The following is a 21,671-nucleotide window of genomic DNA, read 5'->3' on the forward strand; positions in this document are numbered from 1 at the left end:
ACCTAACAATTTGTAAGCAAAGAATCATCTAGAATGTCATTGTATGCTGTAGCATTAAGATTTCCCTTCACTGCAACTAAGGGGCCTAGCCCGAACCATGACAAACAGCCCCAGACCATTATTCCTCCTCCACTAAACTTAACAGTTTGCACTATCCTGGCATCCACCAAATCCAGATTTGTCCGTCAGACTGACAGATGGTGAAACATGATTCATCACTCTTGAGAACGCATTTCCACTGCTCCAGAGTCCAATGACGGTGCGCTTTACACAACTCCAGCCGATGCTTGGCATTGCACATGGTTATCTTAGGCTTGTGTGCAGCTGCTTGGCCATGGAAACCCATTTCATGGCGCTTCCGACGAACAGTTCTTGTGCTGACATTGCTTCCAGTTTGGAACTCGGTAGTGAGTGTTGCAAAATAGGACATACTATTTTTACGCGCTTCAGCACTCGGTGGTACCATTTTGTGAGCTTGTGTGGCCTACCACTTTGTGGCTGAGCAGTTGTTGCTCCTAGACATTTCCACTCCACAATAACAGCACTTATAGTTGACCGGGGCAGCTCTTGCAGGGTAGAAATTTGATGAACTGACTTGATGGTGCCACGTTGAAAGTCACTGAGCTCTACAGTAAGGCCATTCTACTGACAATGTTTGTCTATGGAGATTGCATGGCTGTGTTCTCGATTTTTATACACCTGTCAGCAACGGGTGTGGTTGAAATAGCCGAATCCACTAATTTAAAGGGGTGTCAACATACCTTTATATATATATAGTGTATATATATTATTTTAACAGCAGGACACTGTCAAGTCTATTATTCATCTGAAGAGTATGAATTAGGATGCTTGAGAAGATTTGAACCCTAAGCAACCTGCATTGTTTGAAGTAAAATAGTCCAACATAGCTACTGTTATAGGTCAAGGCTGTCTACTGGAAAACCTTAGTAGAGCATGGGTGGAGTAGACATTGTAGGGCTCATGTGAATTTTCTTACTTTTTTGGCTTCATACCAATGCCTACTTCTCACTTAAAACATAGCTTTTACACCGGAAGGTGATTACACAAAATGATACAACATTTTTACACGCAAAAAAAAATGTAAATGCAATTTGCACTCCAGAGCCCGGTTTCCCAAAAACATTTTAAAGCTAAATTCATTGTTAGAACCTTCATAGGCGCATTGTTAAATCACAGAGCTGTTTCCCAAAACCATCGTTAATAAAGTTGCACTTGAAAACACTTGTTATTCACCGACTGCCTCAGACCACTGGTAGAACCGCTAACTGGGTTGTTAGATGCTTTTTTGCCCTTCAGCATCACTTTATACACAGAAGATCTCTGCTAAACCTTTCATCAAGATGTTTATCTGTCCCTCTGTGACCGCTGTTAACTTCAGAACAAAGTTGACTTCAATACAAAGACGCCAATGTCTTTGCAATTGTTATAAACAAGCAAAGGGTAAAAAGATGCTTCAAATGAAAACCGAGATGACTGCATTAAAAGATAAATACAGTAGGCTACATAGGCCTGAGTGTACAAAACGTTAGGAAAACCTGCTCTTTCCATGACATAGGCTGACCAGGTGAATCCAGGTGAAAAATATGATCCCTTGCTGATGTCACCTGTTAAATCCACTTCAATAAGTGTAGACAGGTTAAAGTTGGATTTTTAAGCTTTGAGACAAATGAGACATGGATTGTGTATGTGTGCCATTCAAAGGGTAAATGGGTCAGACAAAAGATTTAAGTGCCTTTGAACGGAGTATGGTAGTAGGTGCCAGGCGCACCAGTTTGAGTGTGTCAAGAATTGCAATGCTGCTGGGTTTTCACGCTCAACAGTTTCCCGTGTGTATCACAAGTGACCAAACATCCAAAGGACATACAGCTAACAGCAGGCCAGTGGTAAAAAAAACGGGTCATTGATGAAAGAGAACAAAGGAGGCTGAGTTAGTCCACTGACAGTCTAGTACAACATTGGTACCCAAAGACCCATAAAAGAATGCACAACTTGTTGTACCTTAACACGAATGTGGTATGGCAGCTGTCGACATTACAGAGTTCCACTTCTTTCAGCTCAAAAATAAAACTGTGAGTGCAGTGGGCTACAGAACGAAAACACTGGACACTGGAGAATTGGAAAAACATTGCCTGGTTTGATGAATCCCGGTTCCTGCTGTTTTACGCTGATGGAAGGACTAGGGTATGGAGAAAACCAAGAGTACATGCATCCATCATGCCGTGTGTCAATATCGCAGGCTGGTGGTGTGTTTTCATAACACACATTGGGCCCCTTGATAAAAGTGGAGCAACGTTTGAATGCCACAGGATATCTGAACATCACTGTCAATCAGGTGCATCCCTTCATGGCAGGAGTGTATCCATCTGCAAATTGATTTTTGCAGCAGGATAATGCCCCATGCCATTAGGCTAGGATTGTCCTGGAATGGTTCCACAAACATGACAGTGAATTCAGGTTACTGAAGTGGCCTGCCCAGTCACCAGATCTGAATCAAATTGAGCCTCTGTGGGATGAGATTGAACGAAATATTCAGAGTAGAGATCCACTACCAGCGAAATTGACACAACTGTGGGAAGCCTTGGAGTCAACATGGGCCATTATCCCCGTGTAACGCTTTCGACACCTTGTAGAGTCCATGCCCAGAGGTATTGCGGCTATTCTGAGTGAAAAAAGAGGTGCAAATCAATATTAGGAAGGTGTTCCTAATGTTTTGTACACTGTGTCTTTCAATCATATTTAAATAAATGTCATGTTCAATCAACTGAGTTCTATTTAGCTAATTGTAGGCTACCGTCTGTAATTTTTGCCTCAATTTCATGATGTGTAAGCCTAACAACATGTGGTCAATGATGTGCCAAATATTTGATTTTGTGCATAGCCTAAGCATTAGAATACGCCTCCTCAATATTTGCAGACATAGGTGATATTTTCTTTCTAGGAGCTGACCCATGGTCAGTATCTAATGTTAACGTAAGACATGAATGGAGAACGCTGATCCGAGAGCAGCGCTGCCTTTCTTTCGATCCTATCAGTATCGACACATGCTCTAACAACGCACTTATTGAAAGTTCTCCCTACATGGTGTTTTGGGAAACGCATTAGTTCTTTGGCCGTTATAGAAACGATACATTGTTAAAACACTCATAAGCTTAAGTTCCATCACTATCGGGAAAACGGGCCACGGCTATTACTTCATAGAAATGGCTATTTGCATTTATGCAAAACATGTGGATTCTCCCTTTAAAGAGGGGTGGGGGGTGAATATCAACAGCTGCTTTACATTAAGAACAACTTCTTATGGCTGCAGGGGAAGTATTGAGTAGCTTGGATGAAAGGTGCACAGAGGTGCCCAGAGTAAACGGCCTGCTCCTCAGTCATAGTTGCTAATATATGCATATTATTAGTAGTATTGGATAGAAAACACTCTGAAGTTTCTAGAACTGTTTGAATTATGTCTGTGAGTATAACAGAACTCATATGGCAGGCAAAAACCTGAGAAAAAATCCAAACAGGAAGTGGAAATTCTGAGGCTGGTGGATTTTCAACCAAGATCCCATTGAAATTACAGCGAGATATGAATGGGTTTGCACTTTCTACGGCTTCCACTAGATGTCAACGAGTCTGTAGAACTTTGTTTGATGACTCTACTGTGAAGGGGGGCCGAATGAGAGAAGAATTAGTCACCACTGCCATGAGGTGACCATTCTTTGACCATTCGTGTTCACATGAGAATGAGCTCCGTTCCATCACTCATCTGAAGTCAATGTAATTCTCCGGTTGGAACGTTATTCAAGATTTATGTTAACAACATTCTAAAGATTGATTCAACACATCGTTTGACATGTTTCTACTGACTGTTACGGAACTTTTGGACATTTCGTCACGTTTTAGTTAACGCGCTTCGTGACTTTGGAATTGTTTACCAAACGCGCTAACCAAAGTAGCTAATTGGACATAAATAACGGACATTATCGAACAAATCAAGCATTTATTGTGGACCTGGGATTGCATTCTGATGAAGATCATCAAAGGTAAGGGAATATTTATCATGTAATTTCTGGTTTCTGTTGACTCCAACATGGCGGCTAATTTGACTATTGTTCTGAGTTCCGTCTCAGATTATTGCATGGTTTACTTTTTCCGTAAAGTTTTTTTGAAATCTGACACAGCGGTTGCATTAAGGAGAGGTATATCTATAATTCCTTGTGTATAACTTGTATTATCATCTACATTTATGATGAGTAATTCTGTTGAATAGATGTGGCTATGCAAAATCACTGGATGTTTTTGGAACTAGTGAACGTAACACGCCAATGTAAACTCAGATTTTTTAATATAAATGTGAACTTTATCAAACAAAACATACATGTATTGGGTAACATGAAGTCCTATGAGTGTCATCTGATGAAGATCATCAAAGGTTAGTGATTCATTTTATCTCTATTTGTGCTTTTTGTGACTGCTATCTTTGGCTGGAAAAATAGCTGTGCTTATTCTGTGGTTTGGTGGTGACTGAAAAGCATATTTGAAATCGGACCCTTTGGTGGGATTAACAACAAGATTACCTTTAAAATGGTATAAGACACATGTATGTCTGAGGAATTTTAATTATGAGATTTCTGTTGTTTTGAATTTTGCGCCCTGCACTTTCACTGGCTGTTGTCATATCATCCCGTTAACGGGATTGCAGCCATATTAAGAACATACCAGTTCCTGTAAATTACTCTTAAAGTACTGAATATGTTGGCTGAGTGAGCATTAGGGGAAAAAACAAAAATTCAGGGCGAGTCCCCACAGACTCCCCTCCAGTTTTTTACTTGTTGATGGCTACTTTCCACTAAGGGGACCTATGTCGACATCTTTTGGGCGTCTTTTTCTTTGTTTGGTGCAGTCCGGACTGGCCTTGACTTCAACGTCCAAGACGGTACTCCCTAAAAACAAGTGACTTCATCAGGGGGGGAAGTATAATTAATTTCTTCCCGGTACGGGACCTCCTATATGTACACACACTTCCGCGTGCAACAATTTTTTTTATGTGGTAGAATTTAATTAATTAATTCAATAGGATCTCTGTGGGCCTAGACATTTATCTTTTAAATGCATTACCTTTTATTGTGGCATAAACACAACCAGTCATGATGTTTTCATCTGATTGTCAGACAATCACGTCAAAGGGCTCCATTACTAGGCTACCTGCAGACGTTCATTCACTCACAACATATTACCAGCCTCCAAACAGTGGTGAATAGAAAGAGACTGTTACTCAAAACACCACAAAGTGTCATGACATTTGGCGATTGGCATTAGGCCAGAATTTATGTGTCCACTGCTGTTGGCGCACGTCTCGGTGTTGGCCACTCATCTCTGTCTTGGCAAAATTCTATCTTTTTGTTAAACCTTATCGCGTTTTCTAGCGTATGCTATACCACCCGTTTTCAATTCCATTTGCTAATTGTTCATGCCTCTGACATGCAGTAATGATAAAAAGTGGTGTAATAGCCTACAGTTTTGACATTTTGTTTTAATTATTGTGATAGGCAGGTTAGTTTTTCTAACCTGCTGCTTTAATGTTCCTAACCTGTTGGTATGTTCTCCTAACCTGTTATGAAAAAGTTGTAGCTGTATCGAAGGGGAATGTTTTTAGGGAATCTCATCCATGGACGTTGATTTTTGTTCTGGTCCGGACCAAATCTGAACCAAACATAGATGTCTATGTTTGTTTCAGATTTGGTGCGATCTGGAGTGGCCTTGATTTGTAGCAAACAATGTTTGATTCAGATTTGGTCCAGTCCGTACCAAATCTGAACCACGCATAGAAATTTGGACAGCACCATACAGTAGAGTAGTGGTTCTCAAACCTCTCCATGGGGACCCCAGGCTGTTCCATGTAATTGATCTATTCCAGAGCTAGCACACATGATTCAAATTGTCAACTAATGTTCAAGCTCTTGAATAGTTAGTTTCCACATACGGAAAATACATATGTTAAACTTCCTGAAAATACTTATTTTCACCTTTTATTCAGAACCTAAAATGAACCTAACTTCAATGTCTGGTAAATGTGTATTTTAAACATAATTTTGTTTACTAAGTTCAGATCTTTAGGAATACACTGAAAAGTAACTTGACACTTGGTCAGTCAGTGCAAATTTGGATTAAAATGGCATGAAGAAAATTGCATTGACAGAAGAGGGCGTACTGAATTAATGCATCATAATGTAAGGGCTGGATTTTTTTCTGGTTGTTCAAATAGCGACATGTCTTCTGTCTCGTCTGTTGATCTAGCTAATTAGCTAGCTAGCTAATGTGTATACTCACTGTAATGCACAGCCGATGCGCTACTTGCAAGTGCATTGGCCAGGTTTTTTAGCAAGACAATTTGTTTTATCAGCTACAGTTTGTGTTGTGAGAGGCTGGTATTGGTTGAGGAAATGTAGGGTAGCTAGCAGGGTTTGTGCTGAAAATGACATCTGGCTGCACACGTAGCTATCTAGCCAGTTTGACTGTAACATGCCGGAGTAGATAGATGTATTATAAGTTAGCAGCGTGGCAGTTTCCCAAATGTTGGTGTTGACTATGAACTTTACTTAGCTAGCTAGCTTGCTATGCTGTATGGAAGAATTTAGCTAGCTAGCATATATTGTCAACATTGAGATGTGGATGGTGCACAATCTATACAGCTATGGAACAGTCTTGTTGGCTTGTAGTTACTGGCTAGTTGGCTAGCTTTCTGGCTATAATAGCAGCCAAGGACTTTCACTAGCCTATTTGTTGGTGGTCTGATGCTGCTCTTATTTGTTGGTGCTCTGATACACAGATGACTTCAACCATATGAAAAACCATCCATAGCAAAATATACCTAGCTAGCTAGCTTCTTTTGCTTGTAGCTTTCTTCTGGTGTTAGCTAGCTAGCTACAGCTGCTAGCCTGCAAGCTGCTTCTGTTGCACAGCAACCAAGTTGTTGGTCCTGGTTTTAGAACTCTGAGATTCGGCTGAAAAGACATTGGCATTGTCATAAATGCTACAAAAGGCAGCACATCGTTGATTTTTAATTGACTGAAAAGTGCACATGGGAGCGATAAATTAAACATTTTATAACAACTGTTGCACCTACTGTACAAACGTATTCGGTTCAAATGGATCCAAGTCTAATTGTCCCCTTATGGACGCTGCAGTGTCTAGAATTTGAGCAAGGTTTGGGCAAAAAAATGTGAGATGTACAGCTGTGTGTCGTCCGCATAGCAATGAAAGTTAACATTGTGTTTCCGAATGACATCACCAAGAGGTAAAATATGTAGTGAAAAAAAACAGTTGTCCTAAAATGAAACCTTGAGGAACACCGAAACATACAATTGATTTGTCAGAGGACAAACCACACACACACACACACACACACACACACACACACACACACACATGGATGGCCAGATCAGCCAGGTAACCCGTGATACACGTCAGTATTTAAGTATTCCAAAGGTTGCCAGTTTGAATCCAGAAAGTCTTGTTGCCAATCCAGAAAGTATTTTTTTACATTTATTTTAATTTTAAGCTTATCCCAAACCTTAAACTTTACATTAACCATTTGGACTGAATGCCTAACCTTAAGATTCATGAGTTAATTCCTGAACTTAAGTTAATGCTTTAACCTTAAACACTTTGAAATTTGACTATTTGAACAACTTCTAAATTTGATGTTTTAGAAACATCTAATTTGTCTAATTCTGACTCGAGACTGTGAGAGCTGGTAGGACCAGACAGTGGCTCATTTGAGCTAGTTTTATCATGTTCTTGATACCATGTATTGTTTTTAGGTATTTTGACTGATGTCACATCTATGCTAACATGGCTAAAATTCGCTAGTTAGCTAACCAACAACTGTAACGATGTATTTGAGAGACAACAAGTGCTAATTGTGCAACTTTCTATAAGTTTTCAATAAACATTGGAGACAAAATATAGTTTACATGTTGTCAACAATCTAAGCCAACCCTGTCTGTTTTGCCCCATAGTTGCACACACGTTGGTTTTGTTGCTAAACAACCAACCCATCTATGGGACTCAAACCATTTCAGCCCCACAGCGCTGTCCACCAATGCAGACACATGCCGAACTGCCCTAACACATGCACGCACACACGCACAAACATATACTGTAGACACACAGATTTCCTCAGTTTGTTACTTATTCCAATGAACACCAAGATGGCATTCTTTTACTTATCTAAATAAAGGATTTTGAGAGAGTGAACGAGTGTACACTTCGGGGAAGGAAGGAAGTATGCAGAATGGTAAACCCAGAAGAAAGGCTTCACTGTAGCCTTTACATAAGAATTTGTTCTTAACTGACTTGCCTAGTTAAATAAAGGTTAAATAAATAAAAAAGTAAATAAATAAAGATCTCACCCGGTACTAGAAATTGCTAAGAAGAATCTGATTTGAATAAAATTTCACTCAATCAAATAGATTTATAAAGCCCTTTTCACATTAGCAGATGTCACAAAGTGCTCAAAGACGCTGCATGGTCATTCTGATGTCTGCATTGGTCATGCAGCGTTTAAGGTGACAATGCCTCTGCAGAAGTCAGGGCATTCATACTTCTTGCACTTCGCGGAGTAGTGCAGCGCTGTTGAGCAGAGCTGTTGTGAAGGAAGTTGTCAAGGAAGTGAGTTTGTGTTAACACAGGACCTCCCGCCCCCACCTACCGTCAACCAATCACGTCAATGCGGAGGTATATGGAGCCCTCCGCATTGTTAAAACTTTCGGGAGGCACACGGCGAGAGCAGCCTCTGTGTGCCTCCGGAGGCGCCGCAATTGCATCACACCCTCAAGCGTAAATTGGCTTTTATACAGAAACCTCAAAGAGCAGGCAATGCAGATGTAGAAGCACGGTGGCTAGGAAAAACTCTCTAGAAAGGCAGGAACCTAGAAAGAAACCAGGTTCTGAGGGGTGGCTAGTCCTCTTCTGGCTGTGCCGGTGGAGATTATAAGAGTACATGGCCACTAAGGCTAGATCGTTCAAATCCCAGATCCCCCCCACAACTCCTCCCCTATGAAACATTCCGGGAGAAGGGAAGGAGCCTACGGATGGGGAATGGAACGGAACGTACCATGGTGGCTAGCATCCTGGGGTCCTTGTAAGGTAGAAGCCCATTAAGGAGAGCATCAATATTTCATTGCTCAGAAACATAATTGTAGAAGTTTCCAGCAGCAGGCTCGGGCTGGGCCCTGCCATTAGGGGCAAGATACAGGATGCCCAAGTGTCTCTCTCACTCTATTTCTCCCTCTTTCTCAGTCTTCTCTTTCCCTCACTCTCGCTCTTTTCTCCCTCTCTCCATCTCTCTCCTCTACCTCCATCTCTAATTTTCTCTCTACCTTTCTTCTTTCTCTCTCTCCCCCTCTTCTCTCTATCTCATCTCTCTCTTCCTCCGGAGGAGTGATCACTAGAGAGGGCTTTCTCAGGCCATCAGCGGTTACCACTACTTCTACATTAAACAAATTATTAACCATTTGGTATCCGAGGAAGGAGCATATCTGCTCTGCTTCACATTGTTAAATGATCCCGGAGTCCTGTTGTTAGTCTCAAAAGTGGGAGGGCCTCTACTGTGTGTGTGCGTTTGTGTGTGTGTCTGTGTCTGTGTGTTTCTGAGACATCAGTGAATAATGAGTGAATCAATTGTCCCCTATTAAATTCCTGTATCTCTGCCTTTGGTTGGAAGTCATCGCTCATCTGATTACGTCACTGACTCATTGACTGGGCAGCTAACAGAGACTGTCCAGCCAGGTGGTACTGAACCTAACAGATTAAGTAAACACATCTCAGATCGTGTCAAGTTGTGACAATTAAAAGGAAGCGGTATGCTGTAGCTCAGCCAAAGATGGCCTCAGTCTCAAATGTTCAAATCGTCCTACTTTTAGAGTTTCATTCCACTCAACAACCTAGGTGGGAAATACACGTTGAGATTTGCATAGTAATGCCCACTATTCTCCTGCAGTTCTCCACCCTCACCCAGTGAGTGTTCTTGAAACGAGAGGTACTCCCTCCTCTCCCCTCTCAATACTTTATGCCCTTTACCAGGCGAAATTTGAAGTCCTTCGAAAACCCAATCAAGCCGGATGACAGTCTGCCAACACAATGGAAACAACACCCCCGGACCATTCTCAGTGATCTCCAGCCCATTGCCAAGTAATTTCACTGGTGTCATGACTTTTGGAGCCCGCCAAACTTGGCCAAAGCCCACCCGCGCCCGCTTGAATTCACGCCGCATCAGGAGGTTCCGACCTGCCTAAGCCAAATGAAATGGTAAGTTTTTTCTCCAGCTCTTTCCTTTATTGAGTGGAAATTCTGCTAACACCTTCTACTATGTTATTTAGCGCCTCCAACAAACTAGGATTTCCCAAAGTCATGCTGAGATAGGCTAGTGTTGATTGCAAATGACACACAATGCGATAAATTACGCCTTGCTCAGATGTTCACTGGATTATAGTGGGTGGGGGTGGGCACTACCCACTCCTGAAATATGATTGGCCACCCTTGGTTGATGAAAGCAGCACAGAGGTGTAAAATGGCCAGGTAACTACTGTTTGATTTGACAGGAAACTAAACCTGGGTTTTTAATCCCAATGCTGAGCTAGTGTGTAGCAGCTAGTTGCTGTATGGCATGTGTTTGTCCTAGAATTGTATGCATGTCCCTTATCGACTAAGGTGAATTAAGCTACAGTACCAAGTTGATCATGGATGCAGTCATTTTGTTTTTGCCTCTCTCTAAATAGCGGTTTTTGCCTCTCTCTAAATAGCGTTGTTTTTGCCTCTCTCTAAATAGCGTTGTTTTTGCCTCTCTCTAAATAGCGTTGTTTTTGCCTCTCTCTAAATAGCGGTTTTTGCCTCTCTCTAAATAGCGTTGTTTTTGCCTCTCTCTAAATAGCGTTGTTTTTGCCTCTCTCTAAATAGCGTTGTTTTTGCCTCTCTCTAAATAGCGGTTTTTGCCTCTCTCTAAATAGCGTTGTTTTTGCCTCTCTCTAAATAGCGTTGTTTTTGCCTCTCTCTAAATAGCGTTGTTTTTGCCTCTCTCTAAATAGCGGTTTTTGCCTCTCTCTAAATAGCGTTGTTTTTGCCGCTCTCTAAATAGCGTTGTTTTTGCCTCTCTCTAAATAGCGTTGTTTTTGCCTCTCTCTAAATAGCGTTGTTTTTGCCTCTCTCTAAATAGCGTTGTTTTTGCCTCTCTCTAAATAGCGTTGTTTTTGCCTCTCTCTAAATAGCGTTGTTTTTGCCTCTCTCTAAATAGCGTTGTTTTTGCCTCTCTCTAAATAGCGTTGTTTTTGCCTCTCTCTAAATAGCGTTGTTTTTGCCTCTCTCTAAATAGCGTTGTTTTTGCCGCTCTCTAAATAGCGGTTTTTGCCTCTCTCTAAATAGCGTTGTTTTTGCCTCTCTCTAAATAGCGTTGTTTTTGCCTCTCTCTAAATAGCGTTGTTTTTGCCTCTCTCTAAATAGCGGTTTTTGCCTCTCTCTAAATAGCGTTGTTTTTGCCTCTCTCTAAATAGCGTTGTTTTTGCCTCTCTCTAAATAGCGTTGTTTTTGCAGCGCTCTAAATAGCATTTTAGAGCTTTGTTTAGAAATGCAGTAGGCCTAAATCAGCTTTCTATAAATTCCTTGGAGGGGGCGTTAGCACTGAACATGATGTATCTAACTTGAATATTTTCATTTTCAAACGGATTCATTTGAATAAATTAGGGCAGATACAAATTAAGAGTTGAAAAAGTTATTTAATGCAATTGTGGCAGAGCCTGCGGAGAGGCCACTGCCATGGACCAGAACTAAGAGGGTCTCAGGGTACAGAGGCTCAGTGAGGCAGAGTAAATGCTTCAAACTTAGGCTCTATTACATCATTTACCAACACAAATGCTTATAAATAAGGAACTTAAAGTATAACTTTAATAACAAAGGTTATCTTAAACTCAAAGTATTTTTATCCGTAACCTGTCTTCTTCTTTAAGGCAGACTGTATTTCCGCCACCTACTTACTATACGCGGCAACATACAGAATAATAATAAAAAACATCCCACTCCTTCAGTCACAGTTCAAGTCACATCCCTAAACAGGTGCGGGTGCCTGTGAGGACAGAGCATTCATCGACAGGATTCTTTGTAATGCCTCTGCTGTAAAATCCCAGAGTCCCAAAAAACGCTCAGCTGCACTCACAATGATGCCTATTTCCTCAGATCTCCTTTCTGTTTGCGCTGTGCAGTTGATAATCAATGCAATAAATGCTACAAAGTCCACCTTCTTAACATGCAACATGTCAGGATCCCTCTGACAAGGAATATTCTCTGGTGCCTCTACTCCTACTACCATTACTTCCTCAACCACACTCCTTTCTTCCACTCTTCTCACCGCCTCCAGATAGGAGACATGCTGAACAGCCCTTATTCTTGCCACCTCTGTCTCCTTCACCCTAACAGGACACTTCAGAAATGTGGGTACATGTTCACCATCACAATTGCAGCATTTGGCTCAGCTGGTATACGATACCCCTCCTGTCTACATACACTTGACACATTACCAAATATTTTGCATTTATCACACTGCATAGGTTTGGGCATGAAGGCTCTCACAGGTTATCTCATAAAACCTAAATGCATGTGAGAAGGGAGAGACTCTTCATGAAAAAACAATAGAATGGATGGAGTGTGGCTTCCTCACTCCACCCATCATGCAGGTCAGTCAGTGTGCACCAACCACTCGATCCAATTCTTCACATATGCTTTGCATTCACTTCTAGTGCCACCCCAGAGATAACACCCTTGATACGCACCCTGCTTCGAAGATCCACACACGACACATTTCAATCCGATTTCTTGTTGAGGTGCAGATCAAGCTCCTTCTGTTCCATAGACTAACAACAACAATACTCTCATCAACGCCACCTCATGCAACGCATCCACCATTTTTATAGAGACTTTAATCGGATCTCCCGGGTAACATTGATCCAAAAGCCCTTACTCTGACCAAAAAATTATCAGAACTAGGCTTGGATTTACTAGATTCCACTACCACTTTACTTCTCTTATTTCCTTTTGTATTCTCCACTGGAATGCAATCCTTCTCTCTCATCTCCTCTTGACACGCCATCTGATTCAAACGGAACATCCGCTTCTGCCATTTTCCCCCTCCAATCATCAGTCTGTCTCAGGACACAGCATCGTCTGCTGCTGTCTCTTTTTCCCCCCAAATGTGAGCAGCTGCAGCCTAGTGAACTGTTGGGGCTGATTGACCAGTGTTAGTTTAAGACAATTTTCAAAGCTATTTCTGATGCACGTTGCTGATTTCCCATGTCCACCCATAACTTGTGCTTGGTCCCCTCTAGGCCCCCCAACTAAACAAATAATTGCTCACAGCAGCAACTTCAGACATCAATTTCAGTGCAATCCAATAAACCAACCACACCACTTATTCAACTTACCAGAGTGCAGAATCTCTCAGCTGGGTTCCCACAGGTGATGCCTGGTGGGTCCACCTTGACCCGCATGTAGTCCTTCATGGACTGGGTCTTGGGCTGGCATGCATACTGCTCCCACACCGCGCCATCGTCCGTGCTCACCAGGGACTTGCACAGGTCGTACTGGCCCAGTGTCAAGGAGGCGAAGCAGTGCAGGAGGAGCAACACGGCCTGACAGACCATGGCAGGTCCTGGGAAAGCCACGAGCGGGGTCCGACGATGAGTGGGGTCTGGCGGTGAAGGGCAAGGGGGGCCACGGTAGTCAGAGCTTGGGCGAAAAGCATGGAACGCGACTAGGGATCATACGGAGACAGAAAGTAACTTTGGCATCACCATGATGAGTCTGCGCGCTCAACTGAGCGATAGGGGACGGTTCAGTGATGATGGAAAACAAATAGAAATGCACTAAGATAAATAACTGTAGAGCCGTTCAATAGAAGTGGACACACAAATAATCACGGCTTCTTTAGGAAATTACACTTTATTGTTTTGACGCCTGTTTGGAAAAGACTGACAAAAAATGGACCAAGGGGAGGCGAAAGTCACCGTGAAACTTTGCATCTACTTCCACCATAGTGGTGCCAGTGCTGCGGTGGTGGCGGTAGGGGTCGTTGGGATATCAGCAGAACAAATCCATACTTCAGAGGTCCTTTTCCGCTGGGAGAGACAAGAGCTGTCCGCTACGAGGGATGATGAGGGAAAGGTGACAACGTACTTAGATACATCCATCAGGTCGTGAAGCACCGGTCCGGCGCCTTGCCTCAGTGATAGTCCTGGAAAAATGAGGGGAATTATGAAAATATTAGATATTATAGAAATGATAAAGCGAAAGAGAGATACTATTATATACTACAGATATTATTGAAAGAGGAGGGAGAGGTAGAGAGAGAGAGACAGAGAGCGAGAGAGAGAGACTACAGTATACCTATCAGAGTAGGTCTAGTTTATCTTGATCATCCCATTTTTCTTATTTTCTGAGATGGAAAATTTTGTTCCTTATTTTTACCATCTGAATTTTCAAGAAATATATCAAAACCATGTAGACTGACAAGGATGAGATTTGTAGCAAAGTAGCAAACAGATGTTTGTATGTAATGCGGTACGTCATCTTGCATGTAACATATTTCAGAGAGAATATTTCGAGAGTTACACACAAGCTTTTAAGTCATACAGGGTTTGATATCAAGTTTCAAAAGTTGCGCGAGTGTGCTTTGGGGTGAGCCGTATCGGATTGTTCATTATAGAGTGGAAAGCTCGTCCCCTTTCTTTGAAAAATAAGTTTGTATGCGTTATATGCATGGGAAGGGGGGGGGGGGGGTGAACTAGCAAGTGAATGTCACCCACCACTTATTTCATTCGTTCCATGAAATATGAAGCATCCTAGCTTCAACTGCATCAACATGCATTAATTTTAAACATGCTTATAGCTGACATGGCGCTTAGTAAATTATTACGCACACCTCTGCTGTCCTGGTTGCGCCCCTGCGGAAATACACGTGCCAGTGCCGCCTATGCGTGAGAGTTTGAATTGGCATCCAAATGCTAGGAGACCAGAGGTCACGAAATGGGTTTTAATGGGAATGACACTGACCCTCTTCACTGTCCGGCTACGATGTGGCCAGAATCCCACAAATATGTATTCCACGAAAATTAGGTGAAGCTTTGTTCAGCTTATAGTTTTGAAGTGCCAAAGCGGTTCTCTGGCTCGAAATACCTTATAGGGTGTGTCTGACAGACGGCTGCTTCTGCTCGCTTCAGCAGCCCGAATCGAAAGTAGCAACCGATAAGGCTGCATTTAATTTGGTCATAAATAACATTATTTCTAAACATGTATATAAAGTGACAACTTTTGAATTTATTATAGAGTAGGCCTAACGATATTTAGAGTAGTGAGTGACAATTTAGTATACTAGTCTCGAAGTGAGCGTTGCGTTTTAGTCTCACTCCGAATAGGTCTCGTAATCTCCTCAGAATTTATTTTAACAGTCAAACATTCTGAAGCGGGTCAGATTTATTAGATAAAACATTTAGCCTACTTACTTCGAAGGTTCATCTGGGAGAGCCACTCCGTGTCCCATTATTATACGAACGCCCCTCTGACATAAACCTCGCACAGCTCCATTCACTACCGGGCTCCCGTCGTGGTGTAGGCTACTGTACTCCACTCTGGTTATCTGATGCGGTCTCCTTGTTACTTTTTTCTCGTGCCTGTTACTTTTTTATTACACCATGGATGACCGTGTCCTAGATCTGGAAATGGGAGTTGGAGAAAAAAAGCGAAAGCGTGAATTCCAGCTTGAAGGAGTATCAAAAGTATGAAAATATTGACTTTGAGGAAGGTCTGGTGCTCGTACTTTCCCACTTTACACGCTCAGCTTTACCAGGGATGTTCAAGCACAGAAAGATGCTCAAGCGCAGAAAGAAAAAAAGCTTTGTGGAAAATCTCCCCCTTGCGCGCGCTCTCTCTCTCTCTCTCTCTCTCTCTCTCTCTCTCTCTCTCTCTCTCTCTCTCTCTCTCTCTCTCTCGCTCTCTCTCTCTCTGTTAATGCCTGTGCTAAATCCTTTTGACCATCTCTTTCAATCACTATCTGGGCTTTTATCTGCTAGCCTGAGCCAGGGCGGGTTGCGCAACTTCTTACCCGCTCTCGACGCTCTCTTTCACGGGCCAAGCGGCACCAAACTGAACCGTCCCACCAGCTGATCAGCAAGCGCTGCTTAAAGGAACAGCAGAAGTGGAGCTATAGCCTACTGTGTCATCCACTGCGTCCGAGCGTTCAGAGAGTTGTATCAGAAATGTTTAGCAGCAGATAAGCCAGAGTTGTTTGCTCACGTTGAAGGAAGTGGTGGATAGAGGGCGGTTTAGATACAGAACATAAACCACCGTTCGGGTTTACAGAGCCATATTTGTTGGCTTTTAAAGCTGTCTGTTTGTGCAAAAGAGAAGGCACGTACCGCTATTACAATCAGCCATAGCACGTTATATCAATTGCAAAATGCAGCACTGCCTATACACGTTTTGTAATTTAATACATGATACCTGAATCTATTACTTTAATTGAACAAATACTACTGTTTATTTTTTTAGGCCTATGAGAATAATCACAACACACTGAAGCGCACATGAAGTCTAGGCCTAGTTAGATTGTTTGCATAACAAAATTGTAAGCTATTTCAGACTATATTTAAATAGCTTCGTAAACTTAATTTAAATTGATTATATATTGATACGTTATAAAACGATTTGACTCAATCATGAATCATAAATAGTAGCAGCTTTGAGGACAACTTCAGAAGGGAATTTGATACTGCTTGGCACCTCTTCCCAGCTGCCCACTGCACTGAGGCTAGGAAATACTGTACCCACCAATAAATCCACAATAATCGACCATTTCAATAAGCATTTTTCTACGTCTGGCCATGCTTTACACCTGGCTACCCCTACCCTGGTCATCTGCCCAGCACCCCCTACAGCAACTCACCCAAGCCTCCCCAGCTTCTCCTTCACCCAAATCCAGATAGCTGATGTTCTGAAAGAGCGGCAAAATCTGGACCACTACAAATCAGCCGGGCTAGACAATCTGGACCCTCTCTTTCTAAAATTATCTGCAGAAAGTGTTGCAACCCCTATTACCAGCCTGTTCAACCTCTCTTATCATCTGAGATCCTCAAAGATTGGAAAGCTGCCGCGGTCATCCCCCTCTTCAAAGGGGGAGACACTCTAGACCCAAACTGCCACAGACCTATATCTATCCTACCCTGCCTTTCTAAGGTTTTTGAACGCCAAGTTAACAAACAGATCACCGACCATTTCAAATCCCACCGTACCTTCTGCGCTATGCAATTTGGCTTCCGAGCTGGTCATGGGTGCCCCTCAGCCACGCTCAAGGTCCTAAACGATATCATAACTGCCATCGATAAGAGACAATACTGTGCAGCCGTATTCATCGACCTGGCCAAGGCTTTCGGCTCTGTCAATCGCCACATTCTTATCGGCAGACTCAAAAGCCTTGGTTTCTCAAATGACTGCCTCGCCTGGTTCACCAACTATTGTTGTGGAAAATATTGAATCAAATACTTCTCAGATACCGGAGCTTGTGAATTCAAATATACTTTATTACAGAGAGTAACAAAGCCGAGCAATTCCATGGAAGAACTGAATCTTCATTCTTAGTACTTTGCTTTTATACAGGCTTACCCTTACATAACATCGTCACTCCACTTTACGAATCTTGTTGTCTTACTTAGTTTCCATTCTATTATTGGCTCAGACATTGGGGCATAGATTCTATTGGGGGTGACATGCACACTCCTACTGGTGCCTATCACGGATTAGCTAATGTTCCTGTCCAAAGGTCTTCACAAGTTCAGGCCGATGTTGTCTATGTATGATTAACCCATGTGCATGTCAGTAGCCTTCACAAGATCAGATATGGCCCAGACCAGTCACATCTTGTTGGTCTACCTTGCCTCATCCACACAGATTCTGCTTACGTTCTTTTTCTTACATGTCTAATGGTCAATTCGATGTAAATCCAGCTTTGTACACTCGCATGGGCTCAGCCTTCATTCTGCTTACACATATCTATTAATTAACCCTATGTTTCTGTCTCAATACTTCTGGGAGAACAGTCTAGATACTGGAAAATAAACCATAGTCATGCATTTTCACCTACACTACTTCTCTGATAGAGTTCAGTGTGTCAAATCAGAGGGCCTGTTGTCCAGACCTCTGGCAGTCTCCATGGGGGTGCCACAGGGTTCAATTCTCGGGCCAACTCTCTTCTCTGTATACATCAACGACTCCGCTCTTGCTGCTGGTGATTTTCGGATCCACCTCTACGCAGACGACACCATTCTGTAGACTTCTGGCCCTTCTTTGGACACTGTGCTAACTAACCTCCAGACGAGCTTCAATGCCATACAACTCTCCTTCTGTGGCCTCCAACTGCTCTTAAATGCAAGTAAAACTAAATGCATGCTCTTCAATGGATCGCTGCCAGCACCTGCCCGCCCGTCCAGCATCACTACTCTGGACGGTTCTGACCTAAAATATGTGAACAACTACAAATACCTAGGTGTCTGGTTAGACTGTAAACTCTCCTTCCAGACCCACATTAAGCATCTCCAATCCAAAATTAAATCTAGAATCGGCTTCCTATTTCGCAACAAAGCATCCTTCACTCATGCTGCCAAACATACCCTCGTAAAACTGACTATCCTACCGATCCTTGACTTCGGCGATGTCATTTACAAAATAGCTTCCAACACTCTACTCAACAAATTGGATGCAGTCTATCACAGTGCCATCCGTTTTGTCACCAAAGCCCATATACTACCCACCACTGCGACCTATACGCTCTCGTTGGCTGGCCCTCGGTTCATACTCGTCGCCAAACCCACTGGCTCCAGGTCATCTACAAGTCTTTGCTAGGTAAAGCCCCACCTTATCTCAGCTCACTAGTCACCATAGCAGCACCCACTCCACGCGCTCCAGCAGGTATATTTCACTGGTCACCCCCAAAGCCAATTCCTTCTTTGGCCGCCTTTCCTTCCAGTTCTCTGCTGCCAATGATTGGAACGAACTGCAAAAATTGCTGAAGCAGGAGACTCTTATCTCCCTCACTTACGTCAAGCACCAGCTGTCAGAGCAGCTCACAGATCATTGCACCTGTACATAGCCCATCTGTAAATAGCCCATCCACCTCATCCCCATACTGTATTTATTTTGCTCCTTTGCTCCCCAGTATCTCTACTTGCACATTCATCTTCTGCACATCTATCACTCCAGTGTTTAATTGCTATATCATAATTTCCTCGCCACTATGGCCTATTTTATTGCCTTACCTCCTTATCTTACCTCATTTACACACACTGTATATATACTTTTTTTCCTACGGTATTATTGACTGTATGTTTGTTTATTCCATGTGTAACTCTGTGTTGTATGTGTCGAACTGCTTTGCTTTATCTTGGCCAGGTCTCAGTTGTAAATGAGAACTTGTTCTCAACTAGCCTACCTGGTTAAATAAATAAATAAACATTGTCGCTTGCTATCTGTTCTAAAGTCGCTGTCCGTGGTTCTGAAATAGACTGACTGCTTCTCTTGTACTTTCACAAGGCAGGGTCTACAATACATGCTGCAGCCCCACTAGTGACAGCTGCGTGGCACTCCAAACATTTGAAAGCTGTCAAATGCATTACAAAAGAAGAAACTGAAGCTTCAGTATGTTCTCATAACAATGTTATGGGCGTTTCTGTGATTTTTTTAGGTGATTTTGGGAAGAGAGAGAAACAGCGAGAGAGATGTGTGATTCGGAAGGGAACTCTGAACCTCTGTCTGGGTGGGAACACTGACAGTACAGCATGGAGTCGATCGATAGTTTGTCCTTGCAGCGTCTCCTCTGTCTTTCTTAAGTCTTTCAGATTCCACTTAACCCTTGCAGCGCCTACCTAAACCCCCTTCACCCCCCCAAAATTATATCTACCTACCTCATTTATCTACCTAGCTTACATATCTACCGAGGTCTTCAAAGAAACATGTTACAGTGGGAAACAAAAATTATTACTAAATTGACCCTTGTTAGCTTGGAGTCACATATGAAATATGCATTATAAGATCTGACATTCATCAAAGTTAGAAAAGCTGATCATTTGTTATGTATGAATCCGGATGTCTTTCTCAAAGCCCCACAAATGATTTAGCGTTGGCCAGTTGAGTGGTAATTTCCCTGACGCCAGACAGTGCTAGACCTTTTACTGGCCTGACGCCAGAACACGTCACTTATATTAGTTAGGATGGTGAAATGTAATCCAGTTCCATCACTTGAAACGAGACTTGGCATCAAAAAATGTCAGCATCAAAACGTATATGAGTGATCTCACTTTAGATATGGTTTACTTGTATGTTTTTGTATTCAACTTTCTGGATTGTAGTCAATTTATTGGGCTTTTATATTGCTAATTAAAGTATGCTAAAGTATGTTAAATCTTTCTGCAGGTGCCCTAGATTGTGTCTTGATATTTGCTTTTGTATTATCTGTATCATTGATACTGTAACGTTTGTCGTGGTTGGAAGAAGAGGAGGACCAATGCGTGGTAAGTGTCCATATTGTTTTAATACGAATAATGAACACTGAACAAAAACAATAAAATGACAAACGAACACTCCCGTGCGGTGAAACAAAACACAGAACAGAAAATATAATCACCCACAAAACACAATGAAAAACAGGCTACCTAAATATGGCTCCCAATCAGAGACAACGACTGACACCTGCCTCTGATTGAGAACCATACTAGGCCCAACACATAGAAATCTACCAACAGAACAAAACATAGAAAAACAACATAGAATGCCCACCCCAACTCACGCCCTGACCAAACTAAAATAAAGACATAACAAAGGAACTAAGGTCAGAACGTGACAGATACTTGTCTTGTCCTTGTAATCCTTGATGATGCTTCAAGTGACAAAAACATTTCCCAAGTTGGGATCAATAAAGTAATACTCTACTCGTTCTACTCTAATGCATGTCAATGTATTTTCTGATCTTTGGTGTGGCTTGTGAAGGCTAGGCCTTTGGCTAAGGCTATACGGAAACAATGCATCACATCTATTGCATCCCTACACTGCATCTTTTATAACATCAGGTGGGAATTATTTAATAATACCACCTTCCCAATTTACAACAAGGTTTAACTGTACAATGGGGATCACAAACAGGTAAAACCAGGTAAAATATGTAATATTGTATATTCCAATAGTTTTACATTCTTCTAGATCCACTTCAATGTACATCAATATAACCTGACAGAAAAGTCAGCCGTGATGATGGGGATGAATGAGGGGCTTGATATTTTGGAATTCAATTATGCCTACCCTCATCCCCATGCATCTGCCTACCATTATCCCCGTGCATCTGCCTACCATTATCCCCGTGCATCTGCCTACCATTATCCCCGTGCATCTGCCTACCCTCATCCCCGTGCATCTGACTACCCTCATCCCCGTGCATCTGCCTACCCTCATCCCCGTGCATCTGCCTACCATTATCCCCGTGCATCTGCCTACCATTATCCCCGTGCATCTGCCTACCCTCATCCCTGTGCATCTGCCTACCCTCATCCCCATGCATCTGCCTACCCTCATCCCCATGC

The 21,671-nt window shown here is 42.4% G+C and overlaps 1 protein-coding gene across 4 annotated transcripts in view; it reads right to left on the reverse strand.

Moving 5' to 3' along the window:
* The window catches only part of LOC129818883 (netrin-G2-like), a 40,674-nt gene extending 23,029 nt beyond the window's left edge, over positions 1–17,645 (reverse strand). Inside the window, exons 1-3 of one of the 4 annotated variants that reach the window (XM_055875194.1) lie at positions 17,340–17,645; positions 15,555–15,764; positions 13,479–14,287 (exon numbers count right to left, since the gene is read on the reverse strand). In XM_055875194.1, coding sequence (XP_055731169.1) covers positions 13,479–13,697 — 219 coding nt within the window. In that variant the 5' untranslated portion in view covers positions 13,698–14,287; positions 15,555–15,764; positions 17,340–17,645. The other 3 variants (XM_055875191.1, XM_055875192.1, XM_055875190.1) reach the window with 3 other exon arrangements.
* Positions 17,646–21,671: the final 4,026 nt, after the last annotated feature.

Source organism: Salvelinus fontinalis, chromosome 21 (assembly GCF_029448725.1).
Source record: "Salvelinus fontinalis isolate EN_2023a chromosome 21, ASM2944872v1, whole genome shotgun sequence".
Classification (NCBI taxonomy): domain Eukaryota; kingdom Metazoa; phylum Chordata; class Actinopteri; order Salmoniformes; family Salmonidae; genus Salvelinus; species Salvelinus fontinalis.